Source organism: Schistocerca piceifrons, chromosome 3, assembly GCF_021461385.2.
Source record: "Schistocerca piceifrons isolate TAMUIC-IGC-003096 chromosome 3, iqSchPice1.1, whole genome shotgun sequence".
Classification (NCBI taxonomy): Eukaryota; Metazoa; Arthropoda; class Insecta; order Orthoptera; family Acrididae; genus Schistocerca; species Schistocerca piceifrons.
Window position 1 is genome coordinate 289,945,831 of NC_060140.1, and position 24,909 is coordinate 289,970,739.

Below are 24,909 nucleotides of genomic sequence, written 5' to 3' on the forward strand. Positions count from 1 at the left end.
GAAGTTAAATTCCCTATAATTGGCACATATAATTAGAAGGAACTTCTAAACCTCCCTTGCCTTTATTTTCAGAAAATTCTAAGATATAATGATGATGAGTGTGATTAGTTATCTTATTTATTAAATATATTTCGCATAGTAAATTATTTTTCGCAGATTGGCTTCAGCCTTTACTAAATATTGTTGTCAACATCACGATATAACAGATACCTTCCTAATTTTCTCAGAAGTGATTTGACTAACAACCCTGAATGTTTGTAAAATTTTGAGCTACTTCTGATTTATATATCAGTGATACTGTCAGGGGAAGAAAATGCTAAAAACGCAGCACGTTCAGGAATGGGCCCCATTAAAAGAGCACACTAATCCCTTTGGAAAGTTGTAAATCGTGTAGGACTTTTGCCAAACACTCATATGAGCCTCCACTGATGACTCAAGCCATCGTATTGGAGTGGTGTGTATGTACCAATCACTGGTAAGGAATAAATTCAGTTAGACGTGTTGACGTTGAGGCATGACAGAATGGCAGTAACGAGCTATTGTTTTTGAGCATGCCCATGACCACGACGTGAGAAAGTTGCCTGACTTCTTGCTGTATCAATGGAGACAGTGCAACGTGTCTACAAAGAATGGTGTTACAAAGAATGGTGTTCCTCTTGCAGTCAAATCCTAACCTACAAGAACCAGCCACGAGTGTCGTGCTTTGTCAATGACAGTTGTTTTTGCATCCCACTGGAATTACTAGTGTCAGCGAGTAGCAGGTCCTACTCAACCAGTCTCCTAGTGATCATTGCAGCTGGAACCATATCTAGTAGGCATCTGGAGTCGGGTATCTTTCGAACGTCCATACATATATCTGTGTGTCATCAGCGGTGCAAATAAGAAAGAGGCACATTATATGACTTAGTTCCTTGTACAGTTCGAAAACACTCTAAGAAACTAATGAGGCTGATTAATAAAAAAACTGATGAAAATTTTAAAGAAAACTTGTAAAATGTTGACTTGGATGAGTTTGCAATGAGCCTAATATTTCTGAAAGCAGTTTTTGTAAAAAAAAGCCATTAAATGTAGTAATGCAAAACATTAAAGAAACATTGGAGCACTATAGATACTAGAGTTATTTCACAACGAAGAAAGGACTTGTACAAAATAGCCAGAACAAGTAAGGCCCCAAAATAATTGTAGCCTATCGCGATTGCGGTTTATCGTATCGCGACATTGTGCTCGCATTGGTCGAGATTCAATGACTGTTAGCAGAATATAGAATCGGTGGTTTCAGGAGGGCAATACGGAACGCCGTGCTGGATCCCAACGGCCTCCTATCATTAGCAGTCGAGAAGACAGGCATCTTATCCGCATGGCTGTAACGAATCGTGCAGCCACGTGTCGATCCCTGAGTCAAAAGATGGGGACGTTTGAAAGACAACCATCTGCACGAACAGTTCGACAACGTTTGCAGCAGTATGGACTATCAGCTCGGAGACCACGCTGCGGTTACCCTTGACGCTGCATCACAGACAGGGGCGCCTGTGATGGTGTACTCAACGACGAACCTGGGTGCACGAATGGCAAGAGGTCATATTTTGGGATGAATTCAGGTTCTGTTTACAACATCATGATGGTCGCATCCATGTTTGGTTACATCACGGTGAACGCACATTGGAAGCGTGAATTCGTCATCGCCATACTGGCGTATTACTCGGCGTGATGGTATGGGGTGCCAGTGGTTACACATCTCGGTCACCTCTTGTTCGCACTGACGTGGACTTACATTTCAGATGTGTTACGACCCGTGGGTCTACCCTTCATTCGCTCCCTGTAAAACCCTACATTTCAGCAGGACAATGCACGACCGCATGTTGCAGGTCCTGTACGGGCCTTTCTGGATACAGAAAATGTTCGACTGCTGCCCTGGCCAGCACATTCTCCAGATCTCTCATCAATTGAAAACGTCTGGTCAATGGTGGCCGAGCAACTGGCTCGTCACAATACGCCAGTCACTACTCTCGATGAACTGTGATATCGTGTTGAAGCTGCATGGGCAGCTGTACCTGTACACGCCATCCAAGCTCTGTTTGACCCAATGCCCAGGCGTATCGAGGCCTTTATTACGGCCAGAGGTGGTTGTTCTAGGTACTGATTTCTCAGGATCTATGCACCCAAAATGCGTGAAAATGTAATCACACGTCAGTTGTAGTATAATATATTTGTCCAATGAATACCCGTTTAGCATCTGCATTTCTTCTTGGTGTAGCTATTGTAATGGCGAGTAGTGCAGAAGTACGAATGCAACTGAACTTACCTATGGTGATCATGAGCTGGAAGAAAGAGCCGAGCGTGCCGCGCACCGAGCTGTGCGCGATCTCTGCGATGTAGACCGGGGCGACGGCGCTGATGCCGCCGACGGCGAGCCCGGCCAGCAGGCGCGCGCAGTAGAGCGCCGCGGCGCCGCCCGCCGCCAGGATGACCACCCAGGAGGCGGCCAGCGGCAGCGCCAGCCCCAGGAGAGCGGGGCGGCGGCCCACCACCTGCGCCACGCGGCCCGCGGGCAGCGAGCCCACCATCGAGCCCACGGCCAGCAGCGACCTGCACGCACCCGAGCATCATTTGTCTCGATTCACGTCCTACCTCCAGTTGAGGCACCACGAATCCCATCGTCACCAAACATTCCACGAAGTCCAAGGACACCACTGACCTGCTTGTGGAAAGCGAAACACCTTGTTACAAGTTGAGCCTCGATTCACATCGCACCTCCAGTGGACGCACTTGTCTGGAATCTCAGAACAGCACAGCACCTCACTACACCACCGGGCTCAATTCGTGTGTGACCTTCAGTGGTGGTTCCAGTCGCTGTGGAACGTTCCGTGGCGTCTAAGGACAGTAGCGACCGGCTCACACGAGTACACTTCATTGCACCCTCAGCCTTAATACAAATACCGCATCCAGTTGAGATATCATGGATCCCATTGCCACCAAACCTTCAATGAAAGAGAGCAGTGACACGCCGTACGCCCTCTTTCTCAGTTCACATCCCACATCCTGTTGACACATCGTAGATCCCATCGCCATCTTCCATGGAGTCTAAGGACAGCAGTGACATGCCCGCACGATGGCGCCTCGCTACACCCATAACTTTAGTTCACATCTTGCACCCTGTTGAGGCATCATGATGCCATTACCACCAAACTTTTTACGAAGAAGAGTAGTGACGTGCCCACACGGAAGTATGCTACACTCTCAGCCCCAATTCACATCCCATCTCTAGCAGAGGACCATAGATCACACAGTCCGGAACCGCGCGACTGCTACGGTCGCAGGTTCGAATCCTGCCTCGGGAATGGATGTGTGTGATGTCCTTAGGTTAGTTAGGTTTAAGTAGTTCTAAGTTCTAGGGGACTGATGACCACAGATGTTAAGTCCCATAGTGCTCAGAGCCATTTGAACCATAGATCACACCACCGCCAACAGCGACTGAGTCACATGATTACACCACGCTACACCATCAGCCTTGTTTCACATTGCACCTGTATTGGGAACATCTTGGATCCCGTTGCTACTATAACTCTGACTGAGCCTATGGTCATCAGCAATCTTTCTATGTGAAAGCACTTCACTGTACCCTAAGTCTCGATTCAGTCCCTGTCTGCAGCTCAGGCATCGTTGATAACATTGTCACTGAAACTTAATGTTGCCAGTTAACATGTAGCACAAAGCTATCAACCCCAAGAGAAAACCGCCCATCTGAAACACAATCTTCTTTGTTCATACATTTTTGCATACAACAGATGGAGGCCAGCAAGTAGATGCCGTCTTCCTCCCTTCGAAAGGCGTTTCACACTGTTTGACATCTGCTTCCACTAACGAGATTCGATCGCACTGAGTATGTAGGCAGATACGTGACTGACTCGATAAAGATTTATCTCATAGCATCCATGGAATAGTCTAAGGCACTGCAGTCATGGACTGTGCGGCTGGTCCCGGTGGAGGTTCGAATCCTCCCTCGGGCATGGGTGTGTGTGTTTGTCCTTAGGATAATCTAGGTTAAGTACTGCGTAAGCTTAGGGACTGATGACCTTAGAAGTTGAGTCCCATAAGATTTCACACTCATTTGAACATTTGAACATCCATGGGAGGGATCCGTTCAACAGAAAGTAAAGAAACAACCGATGGGCCTCAAGGAAATATAATAGCATGCCAATACTGTAAGCATTTGCGAGGTAGAATGATCAGCAGCACTATAAGATAGTTCGCTAACGATATTTTCTACTGATAGGTATCGCCACTGCACAAACGTAATTCATAAATACTTGGACAAAATTTCCACCTGGTGCAAGAAACGACAAGTGTCTTTACATGTGCGTGAATGTGGAAAAATGGCTATAAGAAAGAGAGAGAAACTGGTAGTATCACGTCACATCATATATTAGCAATATGAAAGGGGACAGTGACAGAAAGTGAGAATTGGAGAACTGGCAAGCATGGAATACGTGTTCACAAGGTTTCGGAAGAATACAGTGCATCTGTAAAGGAAACCATATACAAGCCAGTAGCACAACCAATTTGGTGTATCTATGACATCTGACAGCGAGGAATGTTGATGTCCTGCGATGTGCGCTATCAACGACTCCTCTGGCGGACGGGAAGAAGCGTGTGGGGTATAAAATGAGCTGTCTAATAAACTGCCTGTTGCGCCATAGCAAGTGAAATACAATAGTAGATCATTGTTCCAGTATTAGCAGTCATTGTCAACTGTGCATGAAAATATAGCAGATATCATGAATTCAGAGGCAGGAGTTGGTATATGTAACTCATGCCAACGTGTAACATAAATGCTAGGGTAACTTCAATCGAAATCCTGGGAAGAGACGACGTATTCTCTCGACGCCATGTTGCGTGAAGTTAGAGACCCTGTAGACTCTGCTACCATTTAGCTGCTTTTACCGTATATGTCGCGCAGGGGTCACATAATACGACAAGAGAGATTGAAGTACGCACACAAGAGTGTTCAGTGTAATTATAAGAAGACCATGTAGGGAGCAATTTTTGTATACAAGGTGTGATTCAGAAGTTTCAAGACTTATTCATTTCTGAACAGGGGAGCGAGCACGGACCGGTTCCGCTGGGTGATGGAAGTAGTGGGGGGACTCAGGGAACGAACTGACGCTGCGGCAGTTGCCTCTGGAACCCTGGAGAGTGCGCATCGCTTGCAGCGTGAGTGCCTGTCGTTGACTTCGGTCGAAAAGTGGGAGAGGCGAAAATGGAGCAGCATTATGCGATTAAGTTTTGCGTGCAACTGAACAAAACAAGCACAGTGATTCTCGGTATGATTCAAGAGGTCTTTAAGGAAGAAGCCATGTCCCGTGCAGTGGTTTTCATGGGGCACAAACGTTTCAAAGATGGCCGCGAGAATGTTGAAGACGACAACCGCTCTGGGAGGCCATCATCAAGCCGAATGGATCAAAATGTGGAGAGAGTTCGGGAACTTTTCAACAATGACCGTCGTCTTAGTACGAGATTAATTTCCGATGGACTGGGGCTCAGTCAGAGTACGGTTTGGAGGATTGTGACGGAGAATTTGATGATGCAAAAAGTGTGTGCCAAACTGGTGCCGAAAGTTTTGTCGGTGGATCAAAAGAAACGGCGCATGACTGTTTGCAGGAAATATTCCGACGGTTGAATGTTGATCCGAACCTTCTGGAGAAAGTGGTTACTGGTGATGAGACCTGGGGCTACACGTGCAATCCTGAGTCGAAGCGTCAAAGCTCAGAATGGTACACTGCTTCCTCACCGAAGCCCAAGGAAGCTCGCATGAGCTAGTCGTGTGTGAAGTGCATGTTGATTTTTTTATGGTAAATGTGTAATTCACAAGGAGTTTGTTGCTCGTGGACAGACTGTCACAGGAGACTTTTACGCTGGAGTGCTCTGCCGCTTGAGGGATCGAGTTCACAGCGTCCGCCCGGCGATTAAAGGCGATTGGATCCTCCACCACGCCAACGTGCCCGCTCACACGTCGGGCGCCGCTGCCGAAGTTCTGGTCAAGTTCAATGCCGCAGCCGACCTACAGCCTCGACTTGGCTCCAAGTGACTTTTTCCTCTTCCTCTGAATCAAGACAGGTTTAAAAGGTGAGCGATTCGACTCCCTCGATGCCATCCTGCAGGCTTCGACGACAGCCCCTGACAGCATGACGCCCGAGGCCTTCCAGAAGGGCTACGAACAGTGGAAGACGGGCTGGCAGCAATGTGTTGATGCTGAAGGATCATATTTTGAAGAATTTTGGTCTGCTGCACTTAAATGTCCAATAAATTTCTAGTTCTGAGTTAAGTCTTGAAACTTTTGAATCACACCCTGATGTCATTTCACAGCACTCAATCACTAATTCCACTGGCCATTGTCCAGGCTATTGTGAAGAGCTGCTGATTTATGCCAAAGTGCATTGTAATGCTTAAAAAAATGTTCAAATGTGTGTGAATTCCGAAGGGACCAAACTGATGAGGTCATCAATCCTTAGACTTACACACTACTTCACCTAGCTTAAACTAACTAATCCTAAGAACAACACACTCATTCATGTCCGAGGGAGGAGTCGAACCTCCGGCGGGAATGGCCGCGCAATCCGTGGCATGGCGCCTCAAACCGCGCGGCCACTCCGCGCGGCTGTCATGCTCATGCAACTATCGTTTCCGAACTGCTCCTCTGCTCTATGCAAAACACAATGCTATAAAAAGCGTTCATATTCTTCCACGTTTAGCGCCTTCTTAACAGGACTAAGGGAACACACCTTAACTGTGAAAAATACTGCTACACTGTAACCTCATTTCTCTACACGAAAATGTTTTCAATGCATTCGCGAAACCCTGAATCCTTATATCGGATCGTTACAGGGTATAGCATGATTCATGCCTCCAAATCACTCGTTTCTAGTCATTTATTATCCATTGGTTTCGCTCTTTACACCACCTCAAGCTTCGCTTAGCAGTGACTACAGGAATGTGTAGCTTATGGTACTGAGCGACTATTGCACGTACTCTTTTTACCTTCTTACTAATAGTCGCTGCACTAACTGTACTGCTAGTGGCACTTCGGAACTCGTGAGCGATTTCTTCCGCTGATCTTATACTATTTTCCGCAACCACCTTGCCGGCCAGAGTGGACGAGCGATTCTATGCGCTACAGTCTTAAACCGCGCGACCGCTACGGTCGCAGGTTCGAATCCTGGCTCGGGCATTGATGTGTGTGATTTCCTTAGGTTAGATAGGTTTAAGTAGTTCTACGTTCTAGGGGACTGATGACCTCAGAAGTTAAGTCCCATAGTGCTCAGAGCCATTTGAACCATTTCTGCAACCACCCTCCACAATGCTCGACGGTCGCCGTCCGTCAGTGTATGTGGTCTGACTTGTCTTCTAGTCTTGGTTTAGCTGCGGTTATTCCTTCGCATTTCCATTTCGTAACCACTTGACCAACAGTCGACTGTGACAACTTTAGAAGTGTGTTAAATATCCCGGACGGATTTGTTACTCAGGAGACATATAATGATCAGACCATCTTCAAAGTCACTGAGCTCTCGTGACCGGCCCATTCTGCTGTTATTGCTTTTCTACTGACAACACATGTCCGCCCCCGGTAGCTGATTGGTCAGCGTGACAGAATGTCAGTCCTGAGGGCCCGGGTTCGATTTCCAGCTGGATTGGAGATTTCCTCCGCTCAGGGACTAGGTGTTGTGTTGTCCTAAACGTCATCATTTCATGCCCATCGACGCTCAAGTCGCCGAAGTAGCGTCAAATCGAAAGACTTGCACCCAGCGGACGGTCTACCTGAAGGGAGGCCCTAGTAAGACGACATTTACATTTACTGACAACACAATACACGCCGCCTCCTTTTATACTGGAGAGTCTCCGTCTCTTGACATCTAGTGGTCAATTCCATATTACACAGAAGTGTCCGGATACTTCTGATTAGGTGGTATACACTGCAGTGAAAGAATTCATGGAAGAGCAAAGTGCACATATACAGTTGGCGGTAGTATCGCGTTGACATAGTGTAAAAGTGCAGTGCATTACAGGAGCTGTCATTTAGACACAATTCATTCATGTGAAAAGGTTTCCGATGTGTTATGGCATCACGACGGAAATTAACAGGCTTTGGAAGCGATATGCTAGCTGGAGCTGCTGACATTCCATTTCGAAAATCGTTAGGAAGTCAATATTCCTAGATGCACAGTGTCAAGAGTGTGCCAAAAATACTAAATTTCAGGCCTTACTTCTCACCATGGACAACGCAGTGGCCGACGGCCTTCACTTAACGACCGAAAGCAGCGATGTTTGATTAGAGTTGTCAGTGCTTACAGACAAGCAACACTGCTTGAAATTACCACAAGATCAATGTGGGACGTACGACGAACGTATCCGTTAGGACAGTGTGGTGAAATCTGGCGGTAAGGGGAGGTTTACTATCTTTTGGTTCAAAAAACCGATTTTTTTAAAATTGCATTTTTGGATTCATAAAAGTGTTTTTTCGAATACGGAACGGAAATGTTTGTTATTCGAGGTTGAATAAAAAATACATCTATCTGAAATCGGCCTTTTTCACGAACCAGTGATTTTTCTTTCAGAGGACGAGTTGTTGTACCGGTGCTTGGGAGGAAACACTCAAAATTCAAATGAAAGTTTGAACACGTGTATTTGGAAGTTAGCCCCCAAGCATTTGCATTCTGGTGCGAAGACTGTGGAGACTGCGACTTTCCTGGCACTGAGCAGCTTCAACGAAAGGTATTCAGCAATTCAGAAGACCATGACAACGATGGACGTCACCCTGGGACTATATTCGACGCAGTTGGCCAAGTTCGGACGACCACTGGATTCAAAGCGGCCGAAAACGGCTTGTCACCGGCCATGCGAGCGGCACTGGAGCAGCGCAGGATGGTCCAGATCGATCAGAACGCCCTCTGTTAGGAAGAGGAAGGACTAGTTTATGGATCCGGAATAGCATATTGAACGTACATTGCATAATATTGCATTTATATGTAGTCAAAACTTCAAACCCGTTTTTCTCGAAATGACTTTTTTTTTTTAATCGCGCGGTATGGTAACTTCAAATCTACTAAACCAATTGGCATGGTTCTTTGTTTCCGACGAAGCTAAATAAATTGTCTTGGAGTTGTACCACTTTTATTCCGATCCATCAACTATAAATATTTTTACTTGGCTGACGAAGTCGAAAAATCGATGAAAAAAACCCATTTTTTTCAAATGGCCGCCATTTTGTTTCCTATGGTCCAAATAAGCTAAGTGAGGTACCTCTCCTAAAGAATCGTATATACTTCGCTAACTTCAACTCAATTTTGATTGCAGACGAGCCGGCTAATCTGTGACATATCGCGCGTGGAGGTCTACATCGAAATTTTGTTTCGTTCCGACGGCAATTCCGCCTCTGCTCTTCGACACTTCCGGTCGAAAAAATTCCAGTTTGTAGAGGAAATATGAATAAACATTTTGACCAAATTTGACATTGATGTCTATAACATATAACGAGAAAAAATTCTTAAATAACATGCTTTTTTTCAGGCCAAAGGTATTGTAACGTCCCCTTAGAAAAATTATACATGACTGTGCTTAAACTGACACACAATATTTTTAGCGCAACGCAATCTGACTTTCAAAAATCCCTACAAAAGAATGGCCCTGACTAACAATAACCTATACCTTTCATGAATCACTTACCTCACATAAATCTTCGTTACTTGAACTACTGCAATACAGCGAGCGCCACTACTGCCAGCTAAATAAAAGATTCTAACTACTGAAGGCACTAAATACTGATAGGCATAGTTAGCAAATGAAAGATTTTGATAGAGAAGAAACAATGTGTTTACCTTATTTACCTTAATAGTGTTCAAAAGTCATTTTATATATATATATATATATATATATATATATATATATATATATATATATACGTGTGTGTGTGTGTGTGTGTGTGTGTGTGTTTGTGTGTGTGTTCATGATATCCAGTATTACAAATTTCAAAGTTCCGCCATTTCTCTCCCCACATCCACCACTGCTGGCGGCTCACCTCCAACTGCCCAACGCTACGCGCTGTTAACAGCCAACAGCCCAACACTACAATAGCCAACAACAATGCAAACCAGCCACAGACTGCACACAGCACAGCCAGTGATTTTTCATACAGAGCGCTACGTGGCGTTACCAACAAGAAAACCTAAACAGCCTACTTACAGTATTAACCTCCCCTCAATGGGCTATGGCAGCAGATAACCACGGCGAGTGTCTTTGCTAACAGCACGACATCGTCTACAGCGCCTCTCCTGGCCTCGTGACCATATCGGTTGGACCACAGACAACTGGAAAACCGTTGCCTGGTAAGATGATCCCCACTTTCAGTTGGTAAGAGGTGATAGCATGTTTAGAGTGTGTCACAGACCCCACGAAGCGATGGACCCAAGTTGTCAACAAGACACTGTACGAGATGGTGGTGGCTCCAGAATAGTGCGGGCTGTGTTCACATGGAATGGACTAGATCCTCTGGATGTTCGGATATAAGGAGACAGTTCCCAGACATTCGTAGACGTAATGTTTGCAAACAGCAGTGCGCCATGTCAATGAGTTACAAATATTCTCGATCGGTTTTAAGAACATTCTGGAAAATTGGAGAGCATGAATTGTCCACCTGATCGCCCGACATAAATCCTATCGAACATTTATGGGACATACTCGAGAGATCAGTTCGTGTACAAAATCCTGCACCGGCAACACTTTCGAAATTATGGACCGCTATAGAGGCAGCAAGGCTCAATATTTTTGCAGGGTACTTCCAACGAGTTGTGGAGTCCTTGCCATGTCGAGTTGCTGCATTACGCCGGACAAAAGGAGGTCCAACACGGTATAAGGAGGTATCCCATGTTTTATGTCACCTACATCTACATCTACATCTACATTTATACTCCGCAACTCCGCAAGCCACCCAACGGTGTGTGGCGGAGGGCACTTTACGTGCCACTGTCATTACCTCTCTTTTCTGTTCCAGTCGCGTATGGTTCGCGGGAAGAACGGCTGTCTGAAAGCCTCCGTGCGCGCTCGAATCTCTCTAATTTTACATTCGTGATCTCCTCGGGAGTTATAAGTAGGGGGAAGCAATATATTCGATACCTCATCCAGAAAAGCACCCTCTCGAAACCTGGCGAGCAAGCTACACCGTGATGCAGAGCGCCTCTCTTGCAGAGTCTGCCACTTGAGTTTGCTAAACATCTGCGTAACGCTATCACGGTTACCAAATAACCCTGTGACGAAACGCACCACTCTTCTTTGGATCTTCTCTATCTCCTCCGTCAACCCTATCTGGTACGGATCCCACACTGATGAGCAATACTCAAGTATAGGTCGAACGAGTGTTTTGTAAGCCACCTCCTTTGTTGATGGACTACATTTTCTAAGGACTCTCCCAATGAATCTCAACCTGGTACCCGCCTTACCAACAATTAATTTTATGTTATCATTCCACTTCAAATCGTTCCACACGCATACTCCCAGATATTTTACAGAAGTAACTGCTACCAGTTTTTGTTCCGCTATCATATAATCATACAATAAGGATCCTTCTTTCTATGTATTGGCAATACAGTACATTTATCTATGTTAAAGGTCAGTTGTCACTCCCTGCCCCAAGTGCCTATCCGCTGCAGATCTTCCTGCATTTCGCTACAATTCTCTAATGCTGCAACTTCTCTGTATACTACAGCATCATCCGCGAAAAGCCGTATTTAACTTGCGACACTATCTACTAGGTCATTTATATGTACTGTGAAAAGCAATGGTCCCATAACACTCCCCTGTGGCACGCCAGAGGTTACCTTAACGTCTGTAGACGTCTCTTCATTGATAACAACATGCTGTGTTCTGCTTGCTAAAAACACTTCAATCCAGCCACACAGCTGGTCTGATATTCCGTATGCTCTTACTTTGCTCATCAGGCGACAGTGCGGAACTGTATCGAACGCCTTCCGGAAGTAAAGGAAAATAGCATCTACCTGGGAGCCTGTATCTAATATTTTCTGGGTCTCATGAACAAATAAAGGGTTCAAATGGTTCTGAGCACTATGGGACTCAACTGCTGATGTCATCAGTCCCCTAGAACTTAGAACTACTTAAACCTAACTAACCTAAGGACATCACACACAACCATGCCCGAGGCACGATTCGAACCTGCGACCGTAGCGGGAACAAATAAAGCGAGTTGGGTCTCACACGATCGCTGTTTCCGGAATCCATGTTGATTCCTACAGAGTAGATTCTGCGTTTCCAAAAACGACATGATACGCGAGCAAAAAACATGTCCTAAAATTCTACAACAGACCGACGTCAGAGATATAGGTCTATAGTTTTGCGCATCTGCTCGACGACCCTTCCTGAAGACTGGGACTACCTGTGCTCTTTTCCAATCATTTGGAACCTTCCGTTCCTCTAGAGACTTGCGGTACACGGCTGTTAGAAGGGGGGCAAGTTCTTTCGCGTACTCTGTATAGAATCGAATTGGTATCCCGTCAGGTCCAGTGGACTTTCCTCTGTTAAGTGATTCCAGTTGCTTTTCTATTCCTTGGATGCTTATTTCGATGTCAGCCATTTTTTCGTTTGTGCGAGGATTTAGAGAAGGAACTGCAGTGCGGCCTTCCTCTGTGAAACAGCTTTGGAAAAAGGTGTTTAGTATTTCAGCTTTACGCGTGTCATCCTCTGTTTCAATGCCATCATCATCCCGGAGTGTCTGGATATGCTGTTTCGAGCCACTTACTGATTTAACGTAAGACCAGAACTTTCTAGGATTTTCTGTCAAGTCGGTACATAGAATTTTACTTTCGAATTCACTGAACGCTTCACGCATAGCCCCCCTTACGCTAACTTTGACATCGTTTAGCTTCTGTTTGTCTGAGAGGTTTTGGCTGCGTTTAAACTTGGAGTGAAGCTCTCTTTGCTTTCGCAGTAGTTTCCTAACTCTGTTGTTGAACCACGGTGGGTTTTTGCCGTCCCTCACAGTTTTACTCGGCACGTACATGTCTAAAACGCATTTTACGATTGCCTTGAACTTTTTGCACAAACACTCAACATTGTCAGTGTCGGAACAGAAATTTTCGTTTTGATCTGTTAGGTAGTCTGAAATCTGCCTTCTATTACTCTTGTTAAACAGATAAACCTTCCGCCCTTTTTTTATATTCCTATTAACTTCCATATTCAGGGATGCTGCAACGGCATTATGATCACTGATTCCCTGTTCTGCGGTTACAGAGTCGAAAAATTCGGGTCTGTTTGTTATCAGTAGGTCCAAGATGTTATCTCCACGATTCGGTTCTGTGTTTAATTGCTCGAGGTAATTTTCGGATAGTGCATTCAGTATAATGTCACTCGATGCTCTGTCCCTACCACCCGTCCTTAACGTCTGAGTGTCCCAGTGTATATCTGGTAAATTGAAATCTCCACCTAAGACTATAACATGCTGCGAAAATTGATGTGAAATGTATTGCTCGGTATATACGCGCTGGTTTAGGTACCAGTGGCGTCGCATGTAGTAGGGTGGTTATACAGAGCATTTCACAATTTTTATTACAGGCTTATAGGGGAACTCGGGGCGGAACGGGATACTTAATGTTTAACAATTTCTATAAAATAAGGGAACACAAGGAAACACTTCTTAAAGTGATAAAAAAACACCTTGTAGTGTAACCTAATGTACCTTATTTTAAAATCACTTAAAACAATACATTTTGCATTTTTTACAATTTTTCAAGAAAAGTCTTGCATATTTCCCGTTCCGCCCCACCCATGGGGAAGAATGGGATAAGGGTATTTTTTGTTAAATGATTGCATAAACGTTGAATTTGAATTACGAATATCGAATTAAACTATGGCAAAATGTTGTATAACAGGCAATTCAGACTAAGGAATGTGTAATTTAAACAATTAAACTGTCATTCTTCAAAATAAGAAAATATTTTAATGTCATTCTGAAAAATGTACAATGCTTAATAACCACCAAACCACTAACTACTAGCCCTTTCGACAAAAGTCACATATCAGTATTTCCTCTTTATCTTCACTGTCTATGCCAGCACATGAATTGTGTGCCCACTCTGGCATGCGACCCAGCCCTCATTAGAAACGGAGTAGAAGTCCCCACAGCAGAGACACTCAGCATCCTCTCTCTCTCTAATTCTCTCTTCTCCATCATCTTCTTCCTTTTATTTTTCTTAAGGTCTCTGATGTCCACTGTTTTGGTTTTTTTTGGGTACACAGTTTGATATTTTTGCCTTAAGTTGCATTGCACCTGACGTCTCTGTCCTGACATTGTTTATATTTGTGCACCCTCATCCTTTCTGTAGGCCTACTTTACGCGCGACAGCATTCTGCAGTTCCTTCTTATTAAGAGAATCTGTTAATACGACGGTTTTTCCTTTTCGTCTTGTAGTCCACCGAGTATTTTGACAGATAGTGGGATTGGAATGACAGCCTCGGGCGATAACTGGAAAGCTGAGTTGTTCGGCGAACATAGCTGGTTGGGAGAGTCTGGCATCCATGAACATCTAGGCCGGGTTTGCTTTCTACTTGCATCAAAATATGACGGGGCAGAACGGGACACGGGACTCCCTTTCCGCCCCAAGAGCACCTTTGAGGTTAACAACTTTTATGGAGTGCAATAACTGACGTATTTAAACGCATTAAATAACTATAGTATAACAAATGACATGCACTTTAAGGGAATGTGTCATTTTAAGGTATACAATTAACAATTAACAGCTTACATGGCGTTGAAATTCACCAAACGTTAGAACAAGGCAAGCGGTAACGTGACGGACAACAATTCACTTAGATCTCGCACTTCAAACTAAATTAGAATGGCTGCCCTCACTTCCCTTCCATTCGGAGAAATAGTTACATGCCCATACAACAGGTTGCAGCACTGTGTAGTCTAGAACAGAGCAATTTCCCATTGTGCCCCGGTATGCCGTTCTGCCCCGAGTTCCCCTATGGGCTGGAGAGCGGACTTGGTAGATAGATTTTTGATAAAGATCTCAAGTCACGAGATGTACCGTATGGATGTGAAATATGTGTGAAAACGACATACTTTCCTCGCTCTTCATGGTTTGCGCACAGTGGGGACGGTCAGATCTGACTAGTGAGCTCTGCAGTAGCCAACCCATGGCGTGGTCAGTGTTTAGAATACTCGTCGTTGTGTTCTCTTCTGTGTGACGAGGCACTTACTCTTCAAAGGGGATATTCCAACGCGCCCTTCAGCACACTAAAATGGGCTACTATGGTCGTGAACGTATCAGTTTCTCTCACCGTTGTTGTACTTGGGCCGAGCAACAGGGCCAGAAGGTGGCGCCATCTTCACCGGATGTGTCCGTTCTGTACAGCGGAGATGTAATAGGGAACCGATCAGCAAACACATACTACATCCAAACGGTACGTTTCCGGACATAGGTTCCCTATCAAAGCTTTATTTACTTCCGGACACGGGTTCATTATCAAAACTTCTAAATCTCCTGCAGAATCCGTGGAAGGAAGCCTGTACTAGGAATCGTGAAACACCCTATATCAGGGCAGCAGCTGCAATCTCACGGCAGTCACCACTTAACAGCGGGTAAGTGCACTCGCCCGAATGTTCGTGGATCTTTTAACCACTTAATGCGGTCGGAGGCTCGAGAAAACATTTGTTCGTATCGCCGTGAAACCATACATTCGTACGCGGATCCAGGAGCTCCGTTTCGACAGACATGAAAAAGATTGTGACAGCGGCCATTCTGACGAAACAGTTACGACACTCGGTTGTTGTGATGCACGAAGGGCGTGACAAACCTAATTCAAAAGGACAGCAAATTTTCCGCTCTAGTATCTTGCTCGGCACGTTCACACATAAAGGTAAGGCAAATTTAAAGAGTGAAATCAAAGTTTTAAGCGGCTTCTACGAGCTATTCGAGGATTAATCTACGCTCAAGTACCGGCAAACAAATCTGTTACACGCACAACGCTATTACGCGTACACATAAGTAATCAAGTCACGGTATCACCTCCACTGTGTGATATGTCATGTACGCCTATCTTTTCCTGATGAGTAAACACAAGATATTCCACAGCGACCGGTGTGAGCTACGAAGTTATCAGGTCGATAAGTGCGTCTGATTGTGTCAGATTTAAATCCAGACCAACAGCATGAGACGCTGTCCTACGCACGCGGAATCGGTTAGTAGCACTCGCGTGCAGTGGATTGCAGATGAAGCACAACAGAATATAATGTGGTGACTGGATAGATAAACAGTTGAAAATATGACTGTTTCGTACAGTATCTACTGCATGAGAAAATTCACTTGGATAAAAACCTCATTGTCTTCAGTTCTCCACGCGTGATTGTTACAATACAAAGTAATTGGCTGTCAATTAACTTCGAGCTGGTATCAAGTTTTGAAGTCAGTCAACGTCCACTGTTGAATTATGTAACTAAGTACCGTTATGCTACACCGTGAATACAATGTGGTTCCATGATGGACAGTAGTAAATGTGTCAGTTTCAGGTAAGCGACCCTGATCCGGAAACTACCGAGTCAAAACTTATAAGCGAAAATCGTTCTGATACATCTGACAGTGAAATGCAAATACCAGTACCGTTGTTAATAAGAATGCAGGGTAGGCAACTTTCAGAGGTGGTAGAATGGACCAAAAAAAGAAAAAAAGTCTAGTAAACGTGGACTCTTAAACACATTCTTTAAAAGCTATAAGCATTTGTTCATCTTCGCTTTGTTCATCTTCGTTACTCTGAAACAATTTCTTCTACTGAACAAGTGACCCTTACCTCAAATTGGTACATTTACCTTCTCCGTCATATCTGAAACTTTGTAAAATCTTCACGGAATCACGTCGCGTACACTGCTGGGTCACATCATTATGACCTCCTGGTAGCACTCGCAATATAAAACAGAATATTCTATATGCTTGATTGTTTGATAAGAACCAGTTATAAGAGCCAGTTATCGACCTATGCCAACGTGAAAAATAGGCATCTTCTGGAGACTTTAAAGGTTAGAATGTAAAAGGTCCTCTTAGATATCCAATTTCACTTATTAGCCTACTGTCTTAGGGCATCATATACTTACGAAAATTTTTAGACAGGCAGAAAATTTTCGTTGTACAGAAGCGTACAATAATAGTAATATTAATTTCCATCCTAGTCCGTCATTTCCGACGAGAGCGTAACGAGTGTGTGGTGCATAATTCACGACGAGGGAGATCCTTCAGCGGGTCAAGATCCAGGATATTTTGTTGCAAGGAATTTCCTCGAAGACTTGTGCACGCTCCTCTACCCACTTACGAATCTTTCTTACAGCAAAAAAATCATTAACAGTTGGCACCAGAAGACCAAACTCAAACAACAATGGCCGGTCGTTGTGGCCGAGCGGTTCTAGGCGCTGCAGTCCGGAACCGCGCTGCTGATACGGTCGCAGGTTCGAATCCTGCCTCGGGCATGGATGTGTGTGATGTCGTTAGGTTAGTTCGGTTTAAGTAGTTCTAAGTCTAGGGGACTGATGACCTAGATCTTAAGTCCCATAGTGCTCAAACCATTTTTTTCAAACAGCAATGCAAGAGTGCCCTAACGGACTAGACGATACGTCTGAATTTCGAAGTACCACTTCAATGCAGTCAGGTCAAAACCATCAGTAGAAGCATTGTAGACAGAAAATACAAAATGTTTGAAGAGCAAACACTCCTCGTATATGGTCCTAATTTAATCATCACATATTGGCTTCATGGCTTGGCAAGGCACCTGATGAAGTAGTTTGTCTGCTGACGTATGGTGAAACTCAGACGTTGCAAGTCAGCTAACAATTCACCGGTCAACGAGCAGACCTGGCTGCCAATCATACTTTACTCCTGGTCCACGGGCAACACATTATGTTTCCATAGCAAGTTATCAAAGAGGAGGAAATATTCTAAACACAATTTTTGTATAACTGAGTAAGTGAATATTAAAATGTGTCATCCTCCAAGGAACTAAATTTTACAGGATAAAAAGAAACTTACGCTGTTGCAAAGCATTCATATTTGGTCACTGAATATACAAACATAAAAAAAAAGTTTTGCATCACCTCGGTTCCCAGAGTTCCGGAACCTGTGCAGAAAATTGGAATAGAGGTCACCATAAGCATCATTTCTACCCTTTTATTTTCTCATGAAAACCACACATTGCATGTTGTACAACAATACAGAGAGACCTTCAGAGGTGGTGGTGGTCCAGATTGCTGTACACACCGATACCTCTAATACCCAGTAGCACGTCCTCTTGCATTGATGCATGCCTGCATACGTCGTGGCATACTATCCACAAGTTCATCAAGGCATTGCTGGCCCAGCTTGTGCCACTCCTCAACGGCGATTCGTTTTAGATCCCTCAGTGTGGTTGGCGGGTCACGTCGTCCATAAACAGCCCTTTTCAACCTATCCCAAGAATGTCCTATAGGGTTCGTGTCTGGAGTACATACTGGCCACTCTAGTCGAGCGTTGTCGTTATCCTGAAGTAAGTCATTCACAAGATGTGCATGATGAGGGGGAGCGGGGGGAGGGGGGGGGGGGGGAATTGTCGTCCATGATGACGAATGCCTCGCCAGTATGCTTCCGATATGGTTGCACTATCGGTCGGAGGATGGCATTCACGAATCGTACAGCTGTTACGGCGCCTTCCATGACCACCAGCGGCGTACGTCGGCCCCACACAATGCCACCCTTAAACAGCAGGAAATCTCCACCTTGGTGCACTCGCTGGACTGTGCGTCTAAGACGTTCAACCTGACCAGGTTGCCTCCAAACACGTCTCCGACGTCTGTCTGGTTGAAGGCGTATGCGACACTTATCAGTGAAGTCGGGAGTGAAGTTGCGCAACATGCAGCCTATTGCGCACAGTTTGAGTCGTAGCACGACGTCCTATGGCAACACGAAAAGCATTATTCAAAATGGTGACGGTTCTGTCAGGGTTCCTCCGAGCCATAATCCTTAGGTAGCGGCCATCCACTGCAGTAGTAGCCCTTGGACGACCTGAGCGGGGCATGTCATCGACAGTTCCTGTCCCTCTGTATCTCCTCCGCGTCAGAACAACATCGCTTTGGTTCACTCCGAGACGCCTGGACATTTCGCTTGTTGAGAGCCCTTCCTGGCACAAAGTAACAATGCGGACGCGATGGAAACGCAGTATTGTCCGTCCAGGCTTGGATGAACTACAGACAACACGAGGCGTGTACCCCTTCCTGGTGCAAGGTGCTGCTCATGTATGGTTGTTTACATCTTTAGGCGGATTTGGTGACATCTCTGAACAGTCAAACGGACTGTGTCTGTGATACAATATCCACAGTCAACGTCTTTCTTCAGGAGCTCTGGGAAACGGCGTGATACAAATTTTTTTTTATATGTGTATCTGTAGACAGATTACTAAAATAAAAGATACAAATTATGTTATTATTATATATTGAATATGACTTCTGTATAAGATTATATTATCTATGGCTCTGAGCACTATGGGACTCAACTTCTGAGGTCATCAGTCTCCTAGAACTTAGAACTACTTAAACCTAACTAACCTAAGGACATCACACACATCCATGCCCGAGGCAGGATTCGAATTTGCGACCGTAGCGGTCACGCGGTTCCAGACTGAAGCAACTAGAGCCGCACGGCCATACCGGCCGGCATATTATGTATATCACCTTTTTTAATGTAATAAGCTGAAATTACTTCTCATACGATTGGATTCACCAAGTACCGAACAAACTAATCAACAAGTTAGTGACGTTATGAAATATTCAGAATATTTTTTTTCACTTATCTGTGTTGTTAGATAGGGGTGGGGTAGCATTTGTGAGAGAATATAGCTAACTCATTTCCCTCTGCTATGTCCTTTGCAGAGAGTCCAACAACTTTTAAGTCAATGATGAGGTCATAAATATTTCATCGTAGCAATTCTGAGTACAAGCAACCGTGTTTCTGGAGGTAGTGATTCCGAGCGATTCACCATCAGTTCTCAAATCTACAGTCTTTATTACGAACATCTAAAACTGTTGATTGTTGTCAAAATTCCATCTGGTGTAGCCCTACAGTTAAAGGAAACAAATGAATAGATATTTTAATGCATAACATTCCCTGTTGTTGTCGTCTTCAGTCCGAAAACTGGTTTGCTGCAGCTGTCCATGTTACTCTAACCTATGCAAGCCCCTTCATCTCCGAATAATTATTGCTACTTACATCCTTCTGAATCTCTTTACTGTATTCATCTCTTAGTCTCCTTCCACGATTTTACTCACCTCCGCCCCCTCACACTTCTCTCCAGTAGCCCGCATCTCGAGGTCGTGCGGTAGCGTTCTCGCTTCCCACGCCCGGGTTCCCGGGTTCGATTCCCGGCGGGGTCAGGGATTTTCTCTGCCTCGTGATGGCTGGGTGTTGTGTGATGTCCTTAGGTTAGTTAGGTTTAAGTAGTTCTAAGTTCTAGGGGACTGATGACCTAAGGTGTTAAGTCCCATAGTGTTCAGAGCCATTTTTCTCTCCAGTTCTAAATGGGTGAACCCTTGATGCCTCAGAATGTGTCTTACGAACCCACACCTTCTTCTAGTCAAGTTGTGCCGTGAAATTCTTTCCTCCCCAGTTCTATTCAGTACTTCCTAGTTATTTATGTGATTTACCCTATCTAATTTTCAGCGTTATTCTGTAGCACATTTCAAAAACTTCCATTCTCTTCCTGTCTTAACTTATTATAGTCCACATTTCACTTACATACCTGGCTATACTCCAGTCAAATATCTTCAAAAAAGACTTCCTAACGCTTAAGCCGGCCAGGGTGGCCGAGCGGTTCTAGACGCTACAGTCTGGAACCGCGCGACCGCTACGGTCGCAGGTTCGAATTCTGCCCCGGGCATGGATGTGTGTGATGTCCTTAGGTTAGTTAGGTTTAAGTAGTTCTAAGTTCTAGGAGACTGATGACCTCAGAAGTTAAGTCTCATAGTGCTCAGAGCCATTTGAACCATTTTAACCAACGCTTAAGTCTATATTCGTTGTTGACGAATTTCTCTTCTTCAGAAACTCTTTTGTTGCCGTTGTTTGTATTTATTTTATAACCTCTCTACTTCGGCCATCGTCAGTTACTTTGCTGCCTAAGTAGCAAAACTAATCTACTGAGTACCTCGTTTCCTAATCTAATTGCATCAGCATCATCTGATTTAATTCGACTACACTCTGTTATCCTTCTTTTGCTTTTTTTGATGTTCATCTTATATCCCCCTTTCAAGACACTGCCCATTCTGTTCAGCTGCTCTTGAAAGTCCTTTGCTGTTCCTGACAGAATTACAGTGGCATCGGGTAATCTGAAAGCTTTCATTTCTTCTCCCTTAACTTTAATTCCTACTCCAAATTTGTATTTGGTTTCCTTTATGTTTGCTCATTGTACAGACTGAGTAACATCGGGGCAGGCTACAACCCTGTCTCACTACCTTTACCAACCACCACCTCCATTTCGTGCCCCTTGACTTTTATAACTGCTGTCTGGTTTGTGTAAAAGTTGTAAATAGCCTTTCACTCCCTGCATGGTACCCTTGCTATGTTCAGAATTCCGAAGACAGTATTCCAGTCAACATTGTCAAAAAGCTTCTCGAAGTCTACAAATACTATAAACATAGGTTTGCTTTTCCTTACCCTATCTTTTGAGATAAGTCGTAGAGTCAGTATTAATGTTAATGAGATGGAAGGTAGAATAGCTATGAAAGCGGTTTGATACAAGAAACACAACGCCCAGTATTGCTCTACTGGTCTATTACTACCAGCACCAAGCCACAAAGAACCACGTAATTTATTGTGAGCGATACGATTCCCAAGAAAACCTAAGTTTTTTGACGATTGCTAAGAACACAATATTACTGCCTCTTTTCGGCAACGTAGTGCAGAGCGAACAAAAATTTCAATTCGGTGGATATATAAATAGAGTAGCGTAAGAATTTTGCAAAGAATGGAATTTCTGTACTGAAACTTCCATGGGGGGTCGAGAAGGTGGGGGGGAAGGGAGGAAGCGCCTCCGGTTGTCTCCCCCCTTCACTCGGAGTACCCCTCACGTACGCTTATGGCCTACAATCAGATGTGCCCTGAAGCCGCCAGCCAGCGATTATCGTCACACTGAAGGGCGAGTTGAGCGAAGTTTATCTGACGTGAACTGACTATTCAACGTGGTAGCGATAAGGGCATGCAAACGCCGGAACACTTCGACAGCGGACTCGTCGAGATGAGATGCCATAGCCCTGCGATAAGCGGATCAGATTCCTCCTTTCAGTGCACGCACACTGAGACGCTTAGTAGCTTCAAAGCTAATCGTCTCTGAGGTAGCAACCCACGTATGGGCAAGTAATTCATTGTTTTTTCTAAAATTTTTCTTAGAACACTGAGAATCCACAACTGTCAGTAATACACTACTGACTATTAAAATTGCTACACCACGAAGATGACGTGCTACAGACGCGAAATTTAACCGACTGGAAGAAGATGCTGTGATATGCAAATGATTAGCTTTTCAGAGCATTCACACAAGGTTGGCACCGGTGGCGACACCTACAACATGCTGACATGAGGAGAGTTTCCAACCGATTTCTCATACACAAACAGCAGTTGACCGGCATTGCCTGGTGAAACGTTGTTGTGATGCTTCGTGTAAGGAGGCGAAATGCGTAACATCACGTTCCCGACTTTGATAAAGGTGGGATTGTAGTCTACCGCGATTGCGGTTTAGCGTACTGCGATATTGCTGCTCGCGTTGGTCGAAATCCAATGACTGTTAGCAGAATATGGAATCGGTGGGTTCAGGACAGTAATACGGAACGCCGTGCTGGATCCCAACTGCCTCGTATCACTAGCAGTCGAGATGACAGGCATCTTATTCGCATGGCTGTAACGGATCGTGCAGCCACTTCTCGACCCCTAAGTCAACAGATGGGAACGTTTGCAAGACAACAACCATCTGCTTTCGACGACCTTTGTATCAGCATGGACTATCAGCTCGGAGACTATGGCTGCGGTTACCCCTGACGCTGCATCACAGACAGGAGCGCCTGCGATGGTGTACTCAACGACGAACCTGGATGTACGAATGGCAAAACGTCATTTTTTCGGATGAATCCAGGTTCTGTTTGCAGCATCATGATGGTCGCATCCGTGGCGACAACGCGGTGAACGCAAATTGAAAACGTGTATTCGTCATCGCCATACTGGCGTATCACCCTCCGTGATGGAATGGGGTGCCATTGGTTACGCGTCTCGGTCACTTACTGTTAACATTTACGGCACTTTGAACAGTGGACGTTACATTTCAGATGTGTTACGACCCGTGGCTCTACCCTTCATTCGATCCCTGCAAAACACCACATTTCAACAGGATAATGCACGACCGCATGTGCAGTTCCTGTACGGACATTTCTGTATACAGAAAATGTTCGACCGCTGCCCTGGCCAGCACATTCTCCAGATCTCTCACCAATTGAAAACCTCTGATCAATGGTGGCGTAGCAACTGGCTCGTCACAATGCGCCAGTCACTACTCTTGATGAACTGTGGTATCGTGTTGAAGCTGCATGGGCAGCTGTATCTGTGCACGCCACCCAAGCTCGCAAGTTCGGTTTGACTCAATACCCTATCGTATCAAGGCCGTCATTACGGCGAGAGGTGGTTGTTCTGGGTAGTGATTTCTCAGGACCTATGCACCAAAATTGCGTGAAAATGTAATCACATGCCAGTTCTAGTATAATATATTTGTCCAAAGAATACCCGTTTATCATCTGCATTTCTTCTTGGTGTAACAATTTTAATGGCCGGTAGTGTATTTCTTTTCAGTCAGAGCACCTAGATTGCACCTAAATTTCTCCTATCGCGCCAGTGAGGCAGATATATTGCAGCTGACATACGAGCTTCCGTCGTGTTGTTTTGAACACATGAAAACTGCAAAAGGCCCGAATTGAGTCGATAGGAAATTGTTGCTTTATAAATTTCAAATGGTTCAAATGACTCTGAGCACTATGGGACTTAACATCTGTGGTCATCAGTCCCCTAGAACTTAGAACTACTTAAACCTAACCAACCTAAGGACATCACACACATCCATGCCCGAGGCAGGATTCGAACCTGCGACCGTAGCGGTCACGCGGTTCCAGACTGAAGCTCCTAGAAGCGCACAGCCGCACTGGCCGGCTTTACAAAGTTCACATGTTCTATATGGTGTTTAGTTGCGTTAACGTAAAACAGGTTGGAATGTATTTTCTAATTGTCTGTTCTGAGATTATATATACAAACTTGAACGTCCCAGTCATACAGAAATTTTCAGATTCAAGATTACATATTTCATGTGACAGGTAACTATTATCACATCAAAAACTTCTTTTATCGCATTTCGTGAGAACATTATATGGTCCTCTTTATTTGTATTGCGCGCTGTTCTCACGGCCTTGTGTTTCCCAGAGCATGCAGACATCAGTTCTTTTTGTGAAGAAGAAAACACAAGTTGCTACAGGACGGTACTCCGTTACATCAACCCTTGTGTAGCTTCGCCTGTCTTTTCCCGCCAATAAACCGGGATTATTAACTATCAGGTTGTTGACATGAGCCCTCTACTTCAGAGAAACGCATTCAGTTTGCTTATTGCTGCACCCATTGACCAGTAAGCCAACGGTAATTCTTTCTTGCAACTGTAAACCCTATGTGCCTACATCGTAAGTGTGCATCACTTCAAGTGGCACGAATTGTAACCTGAATGTATGTGCAGCAGTTGTGAAGAATAAGGAGTATGTATGAGGGTTTGATGTCGCATCGACGACGTAAGGGTAGCGGGGCTAGAACTCAGCACAGA

General features: G+C 44.8%; 1 protein-coding gene across 1 annotated transcript in view; it reads right to left on the bottom strand.

The window, feature by feature from the left end:
- LOC124788601 (facilitated trehalose transporter Tret1-2 homolog) overlaps window positions 1-24,909 on the bottom strand; it is a 59,401-nt gene that overhangs the window by 17,437 nt on the left and 17,055 nt on the right. Inside the window, exon 3 of the mRNA XM_047255871.1 lies at window positions 2,303-2,505. Coding sequence (XP_047111827.1) covers window positions 2,303-2,505 — 203 coding nt within the window. The remainder of the gene's footprint in view (window positions 1-2,302; window positions 2,506-24,909) is intronic.